Here is a 22,161-nt window from a genome sequence, read left to right on the forward strand (position 1 = left end):
GAAGGGTCGCTCTTCGGCCGCAAGAAATATCTGAAGAGATTTGAACCCCGCTTTTTATCTACTTCCTCTCGAGGCGTCCAAACGCTTTGACTGCTAGACGGTCACAATGGGAGTAGTAATATATATGCTGACGATCTTTCAATACAGCAAGGTTGGAACATTTGATTTTTCCTACTGTGCTGAAAATGCAATAAATGCACAGCTGTGGCTATTTCCTCAAATTAAATGCGAACGTTCTTGTTTTATTCGTGAGCATTAAATAAGGGACTTTCACGGTGCTTGGCAAATTTCATGAAATATTCTAGTAACATTTTTATTTTCCTTACCAAATGTTGATTTTTGCATTCTGACCACTAAATCGCCCTTTAAGATATTTAATGATAGCATTGCCATTCTTAATCAGGAGGCATGTTTGATCTGGACTCAAAATGTTATAACTTTGCTTTTTTAAAACAATTTCAAATGTGACTATATTAGTCTTCCTTGGACATGAGCCAATCAAAAAATAGTAAATTCCTACAGCAGGTGTTTGCAGCAGTAATTTTGGTGCGCTTTATGTAATATTTATTAAACCAGTATCAGCTACGTTTACACTTAGCCCGCGTTGGCATAAACAATTATGTTACATTTAGTAAAATGGCCAGTGGTATATACATAGATAAATAGAGAGATAGATCGATAGATAGCTATAGATATAGATACAGAGATGTAGATATAGATACAGATGTGTGTGTGTGTGTGTGTGTGTGTGTGTGTGTGTGTGTGTATGTATATATATATATATATATATATATATATATATATATATATATATATAGTTGTTTTCCTAAAACAGCAAACATTCTTAATGAAATTCCTAAATAGGGGTTCCTTTTTGCCGAAGTAGATAAATTTTACCGCATCCATTTTCCACCTACCATTCTAACTTCTCATTTTCCCTACAACATTGACTGTGAAGATTGGACGTGTTACACTGCCGGTGTGCTCCCGCCTGCTCCACACATTATAGTAATGAGCTGGTCTCTTAATCGGAAAATTATAATGGGCTCTAAGCATAGCATTTAAGGACAGCCTTGGTAATGCTGCACGGTGTCCTCCGTGCTGCGCCCCCTGTCTCTTGTCATTACATTCACGTTGCTTCTGTCAGCCTGGGCTACTCTGGTCTGTGCATCAGCATTACCTGGCTGCATTTGGACTTCGGGGATCATTCCAAGGCAGGATAAAAGGGACTCCTAAAGTTCTCATAAGGGAACGCATGATCAGGCAAGAATGCTGCTTCTCTCACTTCAGTTCACACACTGGGATAGCCTGGTATCCTCACATACTTCTTAGCCAAGAAAAGCACGTCTACCTGTTTGTCATTTGCAGAAAGGCTGCCTAAACAGGAGCTCACATACATCATTTACGATTCAGTGACAGAACAGGAGATGACACTGGACTGAGGAAGCAATTCAAGACCAGGTAAGGCTGTTTCTTTGACTATTTGTATTGGAAGCCCAAGCAAGTTACAACAGATGCAAAGTGGGACATTCGCTAATGCTTAATTTCTTAACACAGCGTTTGAATTGTTGGTTATAGTGCAGTTGTTGTTGCTGGCTGCTGATTTAAACCTTAAATAGATAAAGATAGCTAGCTAAAAATAACTCTACAATTGTTGCTATGTTTTATGCGTTCTGAACATCTCAGTCTGTACTTAGGCTGATAAAACCATTGTCAACTTTTAATGCACTGTTGAAGTTGATGCCAAGCAGCAAGACTGTCATATCAGAATTTATTGACAAGAGTGTGTAAAAAATAATTCTAACTCAAAAGTTGGCAGGATGATCCCAGGCAACGCAGGCATCATTTGAAAGATATTATATATATGCCTAAATAAGCACTTACTGAAACATTATCTTCTTACCTGACATTCTGCCGGCAGTGCTTTTGTGCTAAGGCTGCGGGGCTTTTCCTGGTTAAAATATGCCAGCCAAATAACCAACTCTCTTCATTATGTTCATTGACAAAAAATCTTGTGTGTGTGTGTGCTGTAGGCGGATTTTGTTAAAAAAGAATAGGAAACCGTGGTGACCCCGAATATGAAGAGCATGGTTTTCACTTAATTCTCTTCTGCAGACTCTCCTGCCAGAGTCTAACCTCAGAAAAACAACTGCGTGCCTTATTATAGCAGGGCACAGTATTAGTGGCAGGACCTGTGCTTCAAAACTTGTACACAGCAGGACTATTAAGAGTATGTTTATTTATTGGAGACTAATTTGAAAATCGTATGCTTCACCACTACAAAGTAAAATACCAGCAAAAACACGTTTCGCTTTATTGGCCGTATAATTGTAATTCATGTGCCGTTGATGTTGTTATTATAATTAGCATTATTAAGATATTAATTGATATTGTTATTTCATTCAGCTTGGCTATGTCTGAAGTCGGCAGAGTTGCAAATAAAACCTCCCAGCAGCAAACCCAGTCTAAATCGGAAGATTACATCTGGAGTTACGAGTATTACGATTACGAGCCCGTATCCTTTGAGGGACTAAAAGCTCACAGATGTAAGTAATAATACACCTGTTTTAAAGGACCTCCTGTAGTTACTCCTCTCCCCCACACCTCTAAATTCAAGAATGACCTACTGGCCAACTTAACATTTTAAAACTTTACTTACACGCCGAACTGCATTGCTGGGTTTAACTGAGTTGGGGGCTGCTAGGCATACATCCACCAGGCTGCTTCGTGCACTATAGGCTTACAACTGTAATACACACACACACACACACACACACACACACACACACACACACACAAGGATTTTGTTTACCAGGTTAATGTTAGTATTATGTATTACAACTGCATTTTCACCTTGTTTCATTTAAATCAAGCAGCTGTAAAGGAGCTGCACTGTTTTTCTTTTGAAAGATCTGATGATGGGTAAATATGTCTCTACAATATAAAGCAAGCGTACGGAATCTAATTGCATAGAATTAAGTAAATAGTTGTGGAGTGGACATTAAGGAGAAAGCTTATTGCAGGAAACAGAAATCACACAGTCACATTAATGCAATCGACAGATTGGTTAAATGAAAAGCAAGGAAAGGAAATAGTTCAGCCACAGTTCTATAAGACTCTGGAAACTGTATCATTATGTTTCTGCTAAGAGCTGGCATTTTGATTCATTCTGTGCTTCCCTTTTTGATGACGTATGTACCCCCTCCCTTGACTAAAATTCATTGATGAAAGACCTTCCAAGGCACTGTGAATCTTTTGGAGTTGACTTCTCTGGAACCTGTTTCTACTGAAATTGCACATCTAGGTTCTGTACTTGCAGGAATTATTGTAATAGACAGCCTGGACTGGGTTTGCATTTATAGTGCAGTTTCACCTACGGAGTCTTTCAAAGAATTGCTAATACTGACTACTGTCGACTCAAAGTAAAAAGAAATACCAATATGAGCATGTATATGTATTGCTTCAAATTGTTTTTCAATAATACTTTGGTTTTCTTAAACAGCAGTTTAAACTACACAGCTATTGCTTTTGCTGTTGCCTGTATGTACTTACTTGTTGTAGGTTGCTTGTCATATGATAGTTTTGTTAGTTAATATACTAGGGTGCTAGACTTTCTGTGGTAGGAGACATGTCAGTGTTCATTGATGAGATCCTTAGTGCAATAGCCACATTTGTGTGTATGTACCTACTCATGCATGTGCAGACTCGTGTCTTTCTGATGCACTCAAGCAGAGTTAATGCAGTGCCATTTGATGACTGCAATGGGAATGATGTTAACAGGTTAATAACCATGTAGGAACATTACACCATTAAACAAAAAGCAGCACCGACTAGATAAATGTTCCTGTATGCAATGCCAGCCATGCTATTTAATGTAGCAACAGTCCAGCAACTGTTTAGTGACCATAACTACATGCTTCCATCCAAACCTACCAAGGGCACTGCTTCCATTTGTCCTGTGAACATTGCAAAAAGTGTTCAAAAGTGCAGCTATCATTAAGCATAAAGTAAAACACTTGCTCAAGGTCAAAAACCAGGCACTTTGTTCATATAAGAACCACTATTCAAGTTCAAATAATAATAATAGTTCAAGTCTATTCAGACCAGTCCATTCAAGATGATTACCACAGCAATGGTGGCAATACAGCACATAAAAGAACACAAATAAGTCTTCAGAAATTAAATAAGTATTCCAAATTAGTGTTCCAAAAACTTCCTTTAAGCTATTATCAGGTTGCTAGGAGTCTCTTCAGACCACGTATAATGTCACCTTTAAATTAAGAGCTCAATGCTATCTTATATACTGAAAATAGCAAATTCCTTTACTGACATACGTCCGTAAAGGAATTTGCTATTTTCAGTATATAAGATGGACTGGTCTGAATAGACTTGAACTATTACTATTATCTGAACTTGAATAGTGCTTCTTATACGAACGAAGTGCCTGGTTTTTGACCTTGAGCAAGTGTTTTACTTTATGCTTATTTTCTCATTCTTTTTGCTCAAGATCATTTATTTGTCTGTGGTGTTGGTTTTTATTTGGATTATTTTCGTTTGCAGTCATCATTAAGTTGCACAATTCATTATAGCCGACTTATTTCTCAGTGTAAAGGACTTTTTTTCTGATTGATATATTTCTTCATAAAGCAAAAATAATAATGGCAGCAGAGCATTTGCTTCTTTAGATCTATTTCTAAACATGGTGCATTGAAGTCTGAACTGAACTTGTGTGTGCCTCTGACATCCATGCTGTTTTTGTTGACCAAAATACTGTATATATAGCAACATGCATGCCCATGCATATAGATGAACAGGAAGGGTGGTGATTCCCATAAGATAAGTGCACAATCTATGTAAGAATGTTGAAAATGCTTTCTCTTTTTCTTTTTAATATCATATCATGACGCTGAGAAACAAAATACTATTGCATGCAATCTTCTTTCTTTGCATACTTCTGAATGTGGTGTGGAAGAACCACATCCTGCACCGCCTTTAATGTAATCACTTTCTTGTTCACAAAAATCAAACACCAGAGCACTAACAGGCTAGATTTCCTTAACCACTGTGCCTTTTTTCAGTCTTAGTCATTCTTAGAAACCTGGTAATATTCATTGTGAACATGTTTTTCATGGACAATGGATAGAACGTTAATATAGTTATAGAGATGGTGATTTACAGAAATCTGGGAAGTAAACACAACTGTTTAGGGTGTGTACCAGTTCACAGCTTTATAGATGTTACAAACAGTACATTCTGTGATATTTCTATCAAATATTGCCACAAACAACATTTGAGAAAACTATTCTGATATGTATCACAGGAAACCTTTTTTTGAAAGTGCTTAAACTAAGATAATATATTTCAGTACAGTGTCACATAACGAATGATGGCTACACTGTGAAAAAGCAAAAATTGTTGAGTTTTTGAATAGTAAAACATGTATTATTTCAAATGGCAGTGGATTTATTTGCTTTAGAATGAAAATCACCTGTTTTATAAGCTAATATTCAACAGATGTTATAAGCACATGTGAAAAAGTAGCACTACAATCTATAACACACATTGAGAACATCAAGGCCATAATGTAAATCAAAACATGTATTTGTAATAGTTCTGGGCTTGTCTCTAACCTTTTTCGCATAATTATTTCTATACGGGCTATAATGAATTAATATGATTAATTTCTATTTACAATGGATTTCACTTAAAAAATTCCTAACACTGAATGTGTGACTGAGTCTTTCAATGTGGAACTTTGAGGAACTTCGAAGAACATGAACTGCTATACAAGTGAAATGTATTAAAATTTTAAAAAATCTAAATTAAAATAAAACAATTATTGAAATGCCAGTTAACGACTATGATAAAGATTTTTGCTGTAAGCTGAGAAAATTTAAAATCAAAACAGTATAAATGAATTGCTCCCAGAAACACTATTACCAACCTGTCCTCATCTGTCAACCAAAGCTGCATGTACTAGAGCTATGGTAACTTTATCAATGATTGCATGTCACAGAAGTTTTCCATTTGTAGTTTACTGCTGCAAAGCGCTCCATACATATTTTTTCTCCAGATCAAATATTACATATCAAACTTAATTAAAACAAAGAGCATAGTCTTGTAGTAAATCAATGTCAGCATATCTAAATATTTTGCTTTTGAAAAAAACAAACAAAAAAAAACAATGACAAGTGCATAACGAAATATACTGATCATGTGCTGTCATCAAGCGGTACATACATGCAGAATTTATCTTAATTCTAATTATAAGGACAATACAGCCTGAAGAAAATAATTAACTTCCCCAAGATTTAATTACATGCACTACAAATGCTTTGACATAATAGCTTGTCATAGCTGTTGCTTACTACACATATGACAACAGCCTACTGGAAGCTTGAAATGAGATATTGCAAGTCCAGAAACTTGGAGATTAACTGTGATTCTTCTACAATAACAGTAAACCAAGAAACCTGCCATTATACATTAAAAATATTTTTCAGGTTGATAACTTTTGCACCCCCAATGTGAGTACCATACCCCCCCACACCTGCTGCATATATGCACTAACTCCAAGGCTGCTATACCTTTGACAAAAGGAGTTTTCTGAGCTGCAACTAATTTAGGCTTAAAATATATTTTCCTTGAGCTGCACTTACATTTTTTGTAGTTCTGAGGTGCATAGTGATGGTCCTTGAATATATAGCAGCAAACCTCACATAAGTACTTTTGTTGTGTTGCTTGAAATTGTATGTTTTAGGTTCTCTGAGCTTGTAGCTTCCTAGAAAAAGATCAAGACAGGCTTTGCATTGCTTGTCATTGGTTACCTTTTCTTCAAGGTGTAACGCTTGAAGTGATAATAATAATGAAAGGGGTGTCAAGGCCTCCGTGTGGGGTTACAGGCAAAGCTTTCTATCTGCAAAAACAATTTTGAACATTTTTTTTTGTGGTTAATTTGTAAATAACTGTAAAAAAGTCAGTACCAAAGTTTTGAGCACTGTACACTTCAGTTAAAGCAGTATTAACGAGGCAACTGTGGTAACAGTAATTCAGTTATAGTAAGCACAAAGAAATTTATTCAGACTGAATCATTTTTTTCTTTCAAAATGGTCATATAGTCATTTGTTCTTTCCAAAGTATAAGTCACACAATGTTTAATCCTAACAGTTCTTTATATTCAACATGCAGATTGTTACCAAATAGCTGTATATTTGAATTTCAATGTTTTGAAATTTCTTACAGCTAACTGCTTGGTCCAAATAACAAGACTTGTGCTTAGCCATAATTTCCACCTCAAAATATCTCATAGGTTCATAGGTTCATACGTAGGTACTAGGCTATCAGCCCAAGGGCCTAAGTAAGCCTAGCCAACAAGGTTCCCTGGCTTACGCCACCTAATAAAGTTATTTTCCTGTGCCACTGTCGAACAGAGCCACAGAAGTGATCCCTGAGGTGTATTTCCTATTTCCCATCCACTCATCAAGATTTTTCTTGAAGTGCTAATGAGGAACTCTGCTTGACATAGATGGGTAGCTTGTTCCAGAGTATGGGAAGTCTCTGGGATAGGAATCTATCCCTCCAGCATGTCCTGTTTATTGTGGTGACAAGGTTTAGGTCCCTAAAGCATGTAGCTCAGAGGGATTGGGATTTTTTTAGGTGTAGCATCTCCAACAACTCTGGGTTTGACATAGCTTTATATGTTAGGCAGAGATCACCTCGGAGTAGGCAATATGCTACAGAGTAAATCTGGAGTTTTTTGAGATGGTCAGTGTAGGGCATCTGTTTGAGGCCAGTAATCCTCTTTGTGAGATAATTCTGTGTCCTTTCCAGCTGCTGCAGTTGTCTTGTGAGGTAAATTCCAAAAGGGGCACTGTACTCTATAATGGGTCTAATGAGTGTCGAGTAGAGGGGAACAATGACCTCTTTTTTCCTGGATGAGAACCCTTTTGTGATGAGGTGTGCCACATAGAAGGACTACCTGACTGTAGCAATGTGATTATCAAAGGAGAGACTACTGTCCACCTGGGTTCGAAGGTCTCTTATCACACATGCCTATGTGGTAGTTCATGGGTACAGAGTTTTTACCAAAGGGGATGACAATGCATGTTTTGTCATTGAGCTTGAGGCCATGGCTCTGACACCAGGCATCTGTCTCAGTGAGGCCTTTCTGTAGGATGTCCACATCATTTGGGGACTCGACTACGACTCCTAGTTTGCAGTCATCTGCAAACTTCATTAGCCAGAGGCTTTCTGTGTTAGCCTGTACTTCAGAGAAATAGATACCAAACATGAGAGGCCACAGGACTGAAACCTGTGGTACTCCACTTGTCACTGGTTTGAAGTCAGATTTGGAGTCTGCAAGTTTTACAGTGTGGGTTCTGTCAGTGAGCCACTTGGCAACCCATCTTGTGACGCAGGGATTTATACCTAGTTTAGTGAGGTTTCGTGAGTTTAGCTATAATTCCAGAATGGGGGATGGTGTTGAAAGCCTTGGCGAGGTCAAGATAGGCTGTGTGAAACACCTTACCCTCATCTATGAATTTGGTGACTGCCTCAAAGAAGTCAATCAAGTTCAGGAGGCATGATCTGCCTTTCAGAAACCCAAACTGGGTGGGGTCCAGAGTTTGGAGGTTACCAATGTCTTTGTTTATGACTTCCATGATGATACATTCCATGGCCTTGCAGACCAGGCTCATCAGGCTAATAGGGCAATAGTTCCCGGAATCAGTGGTGGCTTCCCCTTTGTGGAGTGGGATAACTGTTGCTGTGCACCATTCAGTGGGCACAAAGCCTGATGTGAGTCTATGATTGAACATGGTGCTTAGGTGGGGAGCCATTTTGTTCTGAAGTTCATGTAGAACGCAGCCTGGGATGTTGTCTGGTCCCATGGATGCTGTGTTTTTGACTTTAGAGAGTGCAGCTTTTACCTGCATAGTTGTGATTACAGGGACTCTGCATTCTTCCTGTATAGATATGGGCCCTTTAGGGGGTGAGAGAGGGTAAAGTTAGCCCTGAATCTATCTGCCAGGATGTTGGCAATATCAGTTGGTTCTGTAATTTTCGTGCCATTGTGCTGTAACTCAGAACAGATCTGGGTGGCAGATCCGGGTGTTGCCATTGAGATTCTTGACATAGCTATTGAATGCTTTGTGGTTGTCCTTAGAATCAGTGACAGTTTTGTTTTTGTAGCTAGCTTTGAGGATCTTATAAGGGATCTCAGCTTCTTACTGAGGCTGAACAGGGAGCTCCTCCACTCGTGGGATTTTACTCTCTTTTGCAATAGTTTATTCCTTCTGTTGTACAGTTTGTTTATGGCAGGGGACCACCAGATTGGCTTCCTTTATTTGGAGGATATTGTCTTGGTTCTGTTTGGGATAGCACAATCCATGAACTCATGTAAGTGCTTATAGAGTGCATTTGTGTAGGATTCAGCAGTCATAACTGTATTATCCATCTGCATGGGTGTCATGAAGTGTGCCACTTTTGTCTTAAAAACCATAAATTTGGGTTAGGAGAAATGTTTTACCATGGTTTCCTTAATGGGGGGGGGGGTGGATATCTAGGGTGATTAGCTTATGGTCAGATCAGACCAACAAGGAGTTGACTTCAGGTGTGGAACACCAGTCACTCATGTTGGTAATGACTAGGTTTAGGATATTGTTGACCCTGGTGGGGGTGTGGATAAGTTGAATTTTTGAATTCCAGAAAATGTTGAGGAAAGGAGTTGGTACATGAGTAGTTTTCCCAGTTAATGGTGGGGTAGTTGAAATCACCCATTATTAGGGTGTTTGGTTGAACCCTAATATTTTTCAGTATATCAAGAAAAGAGGAGTGAGAATCCTGGGGCATGGTGGGGGATCTGTAGCAAGCTACAATTCGGATTGCAGTTTTGCCCAGAGTTAGTTGCACTTGGATAACTTCGGATTCATTATGCTGAGCAACTAGCCCGAAGGTGTGGATATCCTTAATGAATATGAACACACCTCTACCTTTGGTGTTCCATTCCAGGTTACATGGCCGAAAAGTGTGGTATGAGTTATAGCCTGGTAGTGCAGGGGTGGTCTCTGCAGCCTTGAACCAGGTCTCAGTCACTGCACAGATATCGATGTTTTCCATTTTAAGGGGTGCCTCGAGTGAGTGCATTTTGAGATTTAGACTTCTAACATTGAGTAGCATTACCCTCAATTTTTGCTTGCCTGTTCCTGTTACTGTGGTGAATTTGTCATTTGAACCTTGCCTAAAAAGGGCACTATAGGGGCAGCAAGACCCTTAGCCAGTATCCAGAATTCCAGGGGCAACACGTGCAGACCATCTCTGGCAAAGCATCGTGGTCTGTTGACCATGTTGCCTCAGGCAGACAGATACTGGATCCTCTTAGAATGACACCAGAAGCTTAGCCAATTGTTGAAGTCAATCATTTTGTTCTTGTACTGCGGTATCATTCTGGGCGATGGCAGAATGCTACTCAGGGCTAGGGTCATACCTGGCTGGGTTACAAGATTGGAGAGCTCTTCCATGTTTCTTTTCATGTAGTTCAGGGAGGTACGTCTCAGGTCTTTCACACCAACATGAACAATGACAGAGTCATATTTGTACTTGTTGAGGAGTGACCTGAGTGAGTGAGTTATGTGGCGGATCCTGGCACCTGACAGGCAGCTGACAGTAACCTTCTCCTTGTTTAGCCTGGTGAGTGGGACATCAGTGTGCCTGAATATAGAGTCACCTACGACTAGTGTGTTGGGTACGTTGTTTTGTCTTATGGGCTGTGATTGAGTGGCACACTGAGTCTGTGGACTATGTGTCATTTGGGTTGTGTTGGGAGGTTGAGATTGCTTACATTTCTGCTTTGGAGGTCTCTGTTGCTTGAGCAGATTATTTTTAAGAGCCTTCGTGAATGTTTTTGTGTTTCTATGTGTGGATTTTGGTGGTGTAGATTTAGTGGGACTATGTGATGAGTGTGGTGTTGTGCAAGTGTTTACCTTCTTCTCTTGACTGTCAAGTACAGTCTTGGTTGGAGAGAGCTTTACTTCCAGTTTGGCTAGATAAGTGCATCTCTCACAGGTTGTAGTGTTGGGTGGTAGGAGGAGAGTGTTGTCTGTGTACATGAGGCAATTGCTACATTGCCCCAAGATGCCCAGATTCATCAGATAGACAGGAGAGAATACTGGGAGCTGCCCCTTGGACATGCCTGAATAAAAAACTATTTTCCTCTAGATAAGTGAGGAAAGTGAGTACAAGAGCTGTTTTCTCTAAGCAAGTGAGGAAAGTAAGAACAAAAACTGTTTTCCTCTAAATAATGAGGAAGGTTGAGTGCTGTAGTAATTTGTAACTTATTTAGTGCTTACAACAAGTTCTGAACAAGTGCTGAGCATGAATAAGCAAATTCAAGTGGTAAAACTAAGAATCTGTATCTGGACTAGACTAGTTACTGGAAAGAAACAAGTGCAAATGTGGGCTTTTAAATCAGAAAGTTGAGATTGATGGAAAAATTGCCCAAATGGCCAATAACTACAATTTCTGGGCCAGAAACCACTCCTTATGTGGTAGATACTTTACCTAGTGCTTACCACTCCCACTGATAAGCTAGGAGGCTTCCCTCCAACACAGAAAGGCTTGGGGACTCAGGAGCTTACAAACAGTCCTGGATAAAGCAAACCTGTATCTGGACTAGACTAGTTAAAGGAAAGGAACAAGTGCAAATGCAGGCTTTTAAATCAGAAAGTTGAGAGAGAGCTGGAAAAACTGCCCAAATAGCCAATAACTACAATTTGTGAGCCAGAAACCACTCCTTATGTGGTAGATAGGTTATCTAGTGCTTGCCACTCCCAGTGATAAGCTAGCAGGCTTCCATTCAACACAGAAAGGTTTGGGAGGCTCAGAAGCTTACAAACAGTCCTGGATGCAGACATTCTTTATCTGGACTAGACTAGTTGCAGGAAAAGTTGGAAACAAGTGCAAACGTGGGCTTTTAAACCAGAAGTTGAAAGAGATAGAAAAACTGCCCAAACAGCCAATGAACTACAATTTCTGGGTCTGAAACCACTCCTCTTGTGGTAGATAGGCTGCCTAGTACTTACCACTACCACTGATAAGCTAGAAGGCTTCCCTCCAACACAGAAAGGCTTGTTGGGGTTCATAAGCTTACATACAGTCCTGGATACAGCAAATCTGTATCTGGACTACACTAGTTTCAGGAAAGGTAGGAAACAGGCTTAGAGTTTTTTTTTTTTTTACAGAAAAGCAGCTAAAACAACACTAAAAAACAATTCAAGTGCAGTGCAAGCTAGCACACTTCAGTGTGCAGCAATATTAAAGCAAATACAGTTTCTAACATTTAGAAAGGATTTTAAAAGTGTCTCTGTACTTAACCTTCAAGTCTCGGGTATTAAAGTGTTGGTTAATAGTAGTGAAGTTCATTGATAAATTGTGTACACAATCACAAGGACAATACGTTATACAATTTAATTAGCATTTAACTGGACCTTTTGTCCAAAAGTAGCAGACATTGAATTTATACATGACTGTTGCAATATCTTCTGAGCTTAACCATCTTTTATTAATCTTGTAAATTTACTCTACCAGCTTATGTGTTTGCAGCCTATATTTTATCTCCTAGAAAGAAGCTAAGAAGTTCACAAAGTTTGTTCTGTGACTTCAGGGGATTCCAATGCTAGCTTAATTTTCTGTCCAAACTTGCCTTGTAAAATGGTGACTAAGGAGAGATGTAGTTCTACTTTGGGAGACAAAACTACATTACTGCTTTACTTAAAATTGCCATATTTATGTTTGCATATACTTGATTTTCCATTTATGCACAACTTTTTTGTTTTTCTACAGAGTGACATGGGCTACTTTTGTACCATCTTGTACTGTAACAGATCCAACATCTCAGCAGGAATCTGTCAATTACAGATGATTTTCATCATGTACACATTGTAATATATTTAATTTAAGATTAGGAGCATATACAGGGAAAGCTATCCTTATAGCTATGAACATTTACCCTGAAAAAAATGCATTTCCTGTACAACTTTCACATTTTACCTCCTCAGGCCACTAGAATTTTTTTTAAACCAGACTGGAGCTTTTAAATCAAAGGGATTAACTAGGGTTTGATTTGATTATGTTTACTTGGGGCATGATAAATCCTGGCTAATCTTACAGGCGACTAGTGTTTATAAAGAATACAATTCTCAATTTCAGCTATATTATTTCATACAAAGCCTTTATTTTTATGTGATTAATACTTTTGACTTACTAGGTATATTAATAAACTGTTTTAACTTTTTCTATAAGGTTTTATCATACAACATCAGTGCAGCTATTAGGAAACTTTTAGTTACAACAAATGTGCTTATGACATGTAGCTTTGCAGGGCACTTACATATTATCGCAACCAGATTCTGAATGTCTCAAAATGATTGAAGTGATGCCCAATGAGTCTTTATGGTTTGACAGGGGTTGGGGAACCTACTAAGTACATGTGTGTGACATTAGGTGATCACCCAGGAGCAATAGTAATGACCATGGACCCAATTGTGACAAACATAACACAGCAAGACAATGCACATCGGAGTCATTACTCTGAATCCCTATGACAAAACAACCTAAGTTTATGTAAAAACTGTGCAAAATATGTCTGTATGAAATGATTACAACTGTGTTTCTTTCTGCTTTACCAAAAAGTGGCTGTAGCCAACACATTTGCTCGCAATTAGGATTGAAATACCGTGCCAAGTTAAGAACCCGTGTTTCAATCTTGGGTGACTCCCATGCCATTTTCTCAAACTATCCTTCACCTGCCCCTAGTTCTAGATGTAAAAAGCTAAGTTATGTTGCCAGGCCTTTGGCAAGATTAGTGTAATACTGTTAGAAAATGAGGTCTACAAAGAGCCCAATGGCGACATTTCAGTCACACTGCTGTTTACTCGCAATTAGGATTGAAATTTAGTGCCAAGTTAAGAATCTGTGTTTCAGTCCTGGGTGACTTTCAGTAGTGGGGCATCAGGTAAACATTACTTAATGTGTTTTTGTAAAAAAAAAAAAAACACTACTGCTCCTAGTACATGAATAAACCTATATATTAATAAGGGGGAGATGGATAGATTCACCAAAGAAAGACTATGCTGTAAAAATATGTGAATATGTGAGGCAGAGCAGAGCCTTGGCTCAAGAAAAGAGAAATCCAAACAAATGGAATGGATAGGAGATAATAGATATAGGGATTACCTACCTCAGTGTCTCGACACGACACAGGCACAGCAAAAAATAATTCCCCCCCATATAAAAGGGGGGGTGTAACACAAAAACTATGGGCTAGGCTTGTAAATGCCCTCGGGCAGATAGCCTAGTATGAACCTATGAACCTATAATAAATACGTACTTGTCAAGGCAATAAAAAATGAGACACTTGCAACCTGGTTGCAATAATATATAAGTACCCTTTGCAGTTGTTTTAAATAATGCTTACATAATGCTTACTTGCTCAGCATTTATCAAACAATTGTGTTTATTTTTCAAGAGTAAGACCCAAAGCCTTTGTAGTTTATATTTTTTCCTTCCTTTTTTCTTTCCTGTTTTTTTTTTTTTTTTTTTGGCATACTGCGAAGAATGGCTTATCTTGCCTCAAAAAAAAATATTTTCAATTAAAATAACATTTACATAATATTTTTTAATATAATTTTAAACAACTATATACAATATTTACAATAGCCTGGCTTTCAATTATATACACTGTATGTTATTAAATGTAGAATTAATAGATCAGTTATCAGAGATACAATATTGATTATTGCAGAGTGTCAAACAAAGATATAAATTTCTTCCAAGGATTATTTACCAATGGCTTGGGATAGATTCATAGTTCTTTGATGTTTATTTCCATTGATGCGTTTGTCTTCAGTAAAGTGTAGAATTCTTCCAAGGTCGGGGGTATATTTGAATTCCACCTTCTGGTTGCACATTTCCTGGATATAAGTATTGTCCATAACAAATACATATTTGTCTTATTCAGGTAGGGACCTTCATTTATATTTAGCATAACCAATACTTTAGTTAAGGTAAAGGATTCATTAAATAAAGCTTGTAAAAATGATTGATTCCATTCCAGTATGATTTAATTTTATTACATGCATAAAACATACAAATCCAGTCTGCTTTATTTGACTTTTTACACCTCCAGCAAAAACCATTTGTAGTAGTACTGATCTTTTTAATTCTATCTGGTGTTAAAAACACTCTAGGTAAGTATTTCCAGTTAAATATTTCCAGTACTGTGTGTTAGAGGTGTAATTAAGTGATAGTAAGATGTTAGTTTTAATTTCTTCTGTTAACTGCAATGACTGACCTTTTGTTAAGAACTGCCAGTATGATGGTTTGGGAATTGTTTTATATGCCATTAACTCTTTATATAGATTTGAAATGGAATTTTTCTTTTCCAACTATTATATATAAATTCATACAGAAAACATATTAGATTTGGAATATCTTTAAATGAGGAATTATTAATAAATCTGCATAAATCTTGAGTGTACATTAGAATGCTTTGTAAGGTTAACCAGTCCTGTGTTGGAATATTGTAAGCAGTTTTTATCATATGTATATCTAAAACATTTAATTTATTTACACATTGAAACCAGCATAAAAATCCATTTTGTTCCCAGGAGGTTATTGTTTCCCTATATATTTTGTGAGGAAAGTTCTTAGTGATGGCAAATGGGGTTAAAAGTTCAAACCAAAGTTTTAGATCTATGTTTGCATTGATACGTTTCCTAAAGGAATTGATGTAATGATTAATCAGTGTTTTTTAGAAGGTTTTGTTATATTATATTGTATACTTATGCATAGTATGTACCAGGGTTTCTTTGATTTGCCTACTATTAAAATTTTTTTAACAGATTAAATTCATTTGTGAATATAGCCGTTGTTAATTCTTTCCAGTTGGCAAAATAATTTGGATTTATCCAGTCTATTGTAGTTTTAAGCACAGATGCTTTTATATAAGTTTCTATTTTTGGGAAGTTTAATCCTCCTTGTTTCCAGGGTCTAATGTGATGAGTTAGAGCTACTCTATTCATTTTGGGATACCATAAAATTTTATTAAACATGAGTTTATTTCTTTAAGAATGCATCTTTCAGGAATTAACTGTATTGCTAATGGTACATATAGTATTTTTGGCAATAAGACCATTTTTATTATTGCGATCTGTCTTCAAATGTTAATATAATTTTGTTCCACTTTTCTATATATATTTTTATTGTTTCAATAATGTTTTTATAATTTATTAATATTGTTTCATTTATATTTTTGCATAACACTATTCCTAAGTAATTTAGTATAAGTTCTTGTTTTCCTATGATGGATTTATCTGTAAATTGTAGTTCTTTTTTCTTATTTAAAAATAAAAATTTTGATTTTGATCTATTAATGTGTAGACCTGAAATCTTATAAAATTTCTCCATTATTTCTTCTAGCTCTCCTAATGACTCTCTGAAATTTGATAGGGTTAATAAAATATCATCAGCAAAAAGCATTATTTTATATATGTACTGGTCATAGACTTCTATTCCTTTTACTCTTGGATTATTGAGTATTATTTCTGCAAGGATTTCTATAGCCAATGCAAATAAAATAGGAGAAAGGAGGCATCCTTGTTTAGTACCTTTCGTTATATGGATAGATTCTGAGGTGAAAGGACCTAATTTAATGTAGGCTAAGTTATTAATATATATGTTTTTTAGTAATAAGATGACGGGAGGTGGAATTTCAAATAATGCTAAAGTTTTAAATAGATATTCCCAGTTGAGGGAATCGAAGGCTTTTTCCATGTCTAATCCGATTACAAGTATTTCTCTGTATTATTTATTCATATATTCTATAAGAGTAAGTATCCTTTTAATATTATCACGTGTGTGCTTGTTATATAAAAATCCAGTTTGATCATTATTAATTGTCTTTGAAAGTGGGATTTTCATTCAGTTAGCTAGGATTGACATGAGTATTTTGTAATCATTATTCAGTAATGATATAGGTCTGTATGAGGTGCAACGTTCTGATGGTTTATTATCTTTTAGAATTGGTGTTATGAGAGAATATTTCATTGAGGGTGGTATTTTTGCTTCTGACTGGACTTCTAGCAAAGTTTTATGAAGGGAAGAGTTTGTACATTTCCGTAATTATACAATCTATCCCTGGAGCTTTGTTAAATTTACTTTCTTTTATCTTGTCAACAATTTCTTTGTAGGATATAGGTTTTTGTAGGTCTAGTTTTAAGTTTTCTGGATTTTTTTTTATATTGATAAGGTTTGTATCTAAGTTTATTTGGTTGATATCTAAGTCTTCTTTTTTGAAGTGTTCCATACACTAGAACCAAAATGCTTCAAGGATGTCTCCTATATCTGATACTTTTTTCCCTTTCTTTTCATGATATATACTACTAATGTTATTTGCTTTAGATTATATTTTAATTATTGTAGATACGTTATGTAGATATCTGGGGGAGGTGGCTAATGAGTTTATTTTAAAATTTTCCAAGGCTAGACAAGTTTTGTGTGTTAGAATGTCATTATATTTTTTATTTAATTCCTCTATTTCTTTTTTGACTTCTGGACAAGTCTGATTTTTTTTTTAGATTTTGCTGTCAAGAGTCTGGTTTGCAAGTATAATGATTCAGATTTCTACTCTCTAACTTTGTTTTTGTACCAGCTAAGGGTCTTACCAAATAAATACGCTTTTAATGTGTCCCAAACCATGACTCTACTGATTTGTGTTGTATTATTAATTTCAAGAAATAATTGTAGTTCTGACAATATCCAGAGTCTGAATTCTTTAATATTTGTGATATATGATGGAATTCTAGTTGAGAGAATTAAAGGTTTAAACTCTATTTGGAGCTTCATTATCAGAGAGTCATGATCTGAGAAGGGACATGGAACTATTGAGAAGTTGAGGATTTTTGTTTGTAAATCTTGAACTATGAATAATTTGTCTATTCTAGTTTGTGTTCCAAATCTATGGTCTTTACAGGCAAAAATAAGGATTTATCATCTTTTACTTTAAAAGTGTCTATTAAATGAAATTAATCAATCCATTTTTTTAAGGATTTTGAAATAGTTGCTATGCAAAAAGAATTCTTGGTGGTTTCAGAAGCTTCTAAGGTACAATTAAAGTCTCTCCCAGTATAAGCTTTCCTTTATAATTGTTGGAAATAAAATCTAGGTGTTTTTAACCATTCCTGCTCCAATTCCTGGGAACCAATATAGATTAGCTAATGTCCATGTTATTTAATTATAGCAAACGCTAGTAGACTTTCTTTGTCTTCATATTTATAAATAACTTTTGGAGTGATTATGTTTTTCTTCCAGAGAATTGATACTCCTTTTCTCTTTGTTCTATAGGAGGATTGAGCTAAGACTGTATAGTCCTTAGGGTTCCAAATAAAGCTATCATTAGTCTTAAAATGTGCTCCATGGAGAACTACTAATTGTGCCGTATTTAGATTTAAATATTTTAGTAAGTTTGATCTTTTATTTGCATTATTTAAGCCATTAGTATTTAATGATAAGAATGTTAAATCCATTTCAAGTTATTGTTGGAAGAAACATTTTGCTTCTTTTTTATTATTTTGATTATAGTAGTTATACCATATTCTCTGATAACATTGAATGTTATTTTTATGTGTGTAAACTTGGGAGTGTAATTTAATGTTCTTTCTTCTTTAAATACAAGTAGGGTAAAAGTCTGGTCAGGCTTTAAAAAAGTACTTCTATAAAACATTAATTCTAAAGTATCAAATACAAGTAAATATGAATTACCCATTAAACATGGAATGAAAGTCATTCCTAATCCAACAGATAAAGATTGATCTATTGGATTATCACTCATACCTTTAGCCAACAATATCAACTGAGCTCCATATGTTAAATTATTATATGGAGAATTTTCTTAAAAGAGATATGAAATTCTATATGATTCTATTATTATTCTATAGTATTTTATATATCGGGATGGAATGCTAGTAGTGTAAACAATTATTATGTTGCCTTAGAAAATATCCAATATTTGGTTACCCTTAAGAGATCCTAAACATGTCAGATATGTCATTTTGGATAAATTAAATGCAACAGAGGAGCATACACTAAATAAGCCAACAACAAATAGATTATTACTAAAATAATTTGTAATATATTTGTAATATAATTTGTAATATTTGTAATATAAAATAATTTTAAAAGGACTCTGTAGGAGACAATGAGTGATTACCAATGAAATATGAATTTACTGTAGGTGTACTGTCTTCCTTTACTTTCCCACTCTTCAGCTCACCAACTTCAACTTACACTTATGCAAAGACATGGCTTATCAGTGGTATCCTGACTCTGACTAGAGGTGCCCTACATTCTAGTGTGCAGTGCTTTACATATTTATAGATTTACAAAGCAGAGTCTAAGAATGAACTATGATCATCCTGACAATTCCCTCCCTGCATAGGGCACCTCCTGCTTCCATAATGGGAAATCACATCAGGTCTAGCAAGAATGTGCAGGTACCCATATGGTAATCAAGACTTACCTTAGATAAATATTAATCAAATAGTGTTTAGAACATCTTAGAGAGTTCTCAGGGCAGTTAGAATACTCTTAAGCCTCTCCTCCCTTAACCAAAAACAAAGATTTCCCTTCCCTTTCTTCCCCTTGTAGTCCATCTTTTAAATGACTCACAATCCATTAAACAAGTCAGTGACTAACATCACTTTAGTAAACATTATAAAAAAAGTTAGAAATAATTTCCTAACTCTTTAAATTTTCTGATAAAGCAAAAAGTTAACAATAAGCTATTTTAACCAAAAGTGTAAAGCATTTCAATTTTTCCTTACATGTATACATTTCTACTTATATTGTAGTGTCAATAGCTGTCTTTGAGATCTGTACAATACTTCACTTCTTCAAATCATTCCTTTTTCAATTCAGGTTTTGCTTTGTCAAAACAGCAATAATATTTCAAGGGCACAATTAATATTTAGACTGATGTTTCAAATAAATAACTTGTCAGTTGCCAATTGAGTTAGTTTAGAATGTATGGTTAGTGCAAATATGCATGCTGCAAACATAATATGTATTTTTTCATGTGCTCTAGAGACTGTCATATGCAAGTGACATATATAATGTAGCATATATATAGAGCAGATAGCTTATGGATTCAGGTTGTTAAAGTAAGTTATGCTTATTAATCAGGCAGTTTCATTTAAGTTCACAAGTAATTTGGGGACATTTCAGTTGGGTTTCCAGGAATGTGTAGTCCAATGTGAGTCATTTATAAAGTATTTACAAGTTGTTCTATTAAGTTATCTAATTTACCCTTCCTTTGATTGTAATTCAATTTAATAGCTAAACAACATTACTTTTTTATTTGTTATCTGCAAGGTTAAATGCACTTCGTAGATTCACAAAGTCCATAGAAACTGCCGCAGTTTTTTTTCTGTTGCCATGGCAATGCAAATATAGTGGTTCCTTATCAATGCATGTTAAAAAAAAAAAACTGAAATAGTTCACGAAGCTGATAGAATGCAAAGAAAGCTTCACTTCTCACAGGCAACAGTACATTTTCCCTCCTTTTATATATGATGTTAATATTATTGGAAATAACTCAACTGACAGTATGTATATAAACAAAACAATCAGAGTTAATCGCTAACATGCCCCCTAGCCCATTAAGCATACCATTACCACCAGTAATCTAATAACTGTTGTAATAACATCTAATTGAGTCCACTTTTCATCATAAACATGTGTCACAGTTCATTAAACTAAGCAGAGTCTAACATCTGTCTAATAATCATTATAAAAACAAATAATAATAATTTCCTAGTTCTTCAAACCTTCTGATATCAAAACATTGACAGTCGGCTATTTTAACTGGAAGACTAAAACATTTCAATACTTCCTTGTGAATATGCATTTTTACTTATACTGTAGTGTCAAGAACTGTCTTTGAAATCTATGCATTACTTCACTTCTTTCAAGTCATTCATTTTACAGTTCAGATTATATTTTGTCAAAATGTCAATAGCATTTCAAGGGCACATTTAATATTTAAACTGATATTTTAAATGAATAGCTATCAGTTGCCAAGTGAGTTTGTATAGAGTGTGAGGTAACTGCAAAGATAACATGTTGCAAAAAGTAATATGTATCTTTTCATATGTTCTAGAGACTGACAGTTTCAAGTAACATATAAAATGTAACTTTTACATTGCAGACAGCTTGTGAAATCAGCATGTTAAACTGAGTAATACTTTTTAATCAAGCAGCTACATTTAAGTGCACATGTAGTTTGGGAACATTTCAGTTGTGTTCCAGGAATATGTAATCCTATGAGGATAAATCATAAAATATTTACAAATAGTCCTATTATGTATTTATATTACCTTGCTTAGGTTGTTTTTCATTTTAACAACTAAACAAAATTACTTTTTCTTATTATTTGTTAACTGTGAGGCTAAATGCACTTTGCAGGTTCACAGTGTCCTTAGAAACTGCAGCAATTGTTTACTGTTACTATGGCAACACAAATAGAATGTGAAGAAAGCTTCACTTCTCTTAACCAACAGTACATTTTCCCTCCTTTTTTTATGTATTTGTTAATACTAAAAGGAAATAATTCAAAGGACATATTTACATGAATGGAACATTTCAGAGTTAATCACGAACATGTCCCCAATCCCAATAAGCATAACAGTGACTATCATTAATCTAATAAATATTGTAATAACAATTAATTAAGTTCACTATTCCAATTAGTCTACCTTAAAACTAGATTATTTTAGAATATTATTTATCTATGTATAGATAGTGAGATAGTAAATATATACAGACTGTATTAGTATAGCAAATATGCTGCGGCGGTACGGCGGTAGCATTGTTACCTCACAGCAAGAGGTTCTCCCATTCGATTCTCGGCTTGGCTTGGGAGTGCCTTCTGCGTGGAGTCTGCATGTCCTCCCCACGGTTGGGTAGCGTTCAAAAAGACATGCATGCATAAATGGGTGTGCCTTCATTGAAGGTTGGGCGTCAAGCTGGCACATCGGCGTTTCGTAAAAATCTACTGCCAATCATTAGCAGACCGGAGTTCCGCTGTGGCGACCCCTTACCGGGAAAAAGCCG

General features: G+C 35.7%; 1 protein-coding gene across 1 annotated transcript in view; it reads left to right on the top strand.

The window, feature by feature from the left end:
• Positions 1–952: 952 nt before the first annotated feature.
• Positions 953–22,161, top strand: part of MRAP2 (melanocortin 2 receptor accessory protein 2) — a 1,283,298-nt gene continuing 1,262,089 nt past the window's right edge. The window contains exons 1-2 of the mRNA XM_044066146.1: positions 953–1,461; positions 2,407–2,546. Coding sequence (XP_043922081.1) covers positions 2,414–2,546 — 133 coding nt within the window. The 5' untranslated portion in view covers positions 953–1,461; positions 2,407–2,413. The remainder of the gene's footprint in view (positions 1,462–2,406; positions 2,547–22,161) is intronic.

This window comes from Protopterus annectens, chromosome 1.part0, assembly GCF_019279795.1.
Source record: "Protopterus annectens isolate FY-2018-M chromosome 1.part0, PAN1.0, whole genome shotgun sequence".
NCBI lineage: Eukaryota > Metazoa > Chordata > Ceratodontiformes > Protopteridae > Protopterus > Protopterus annectens.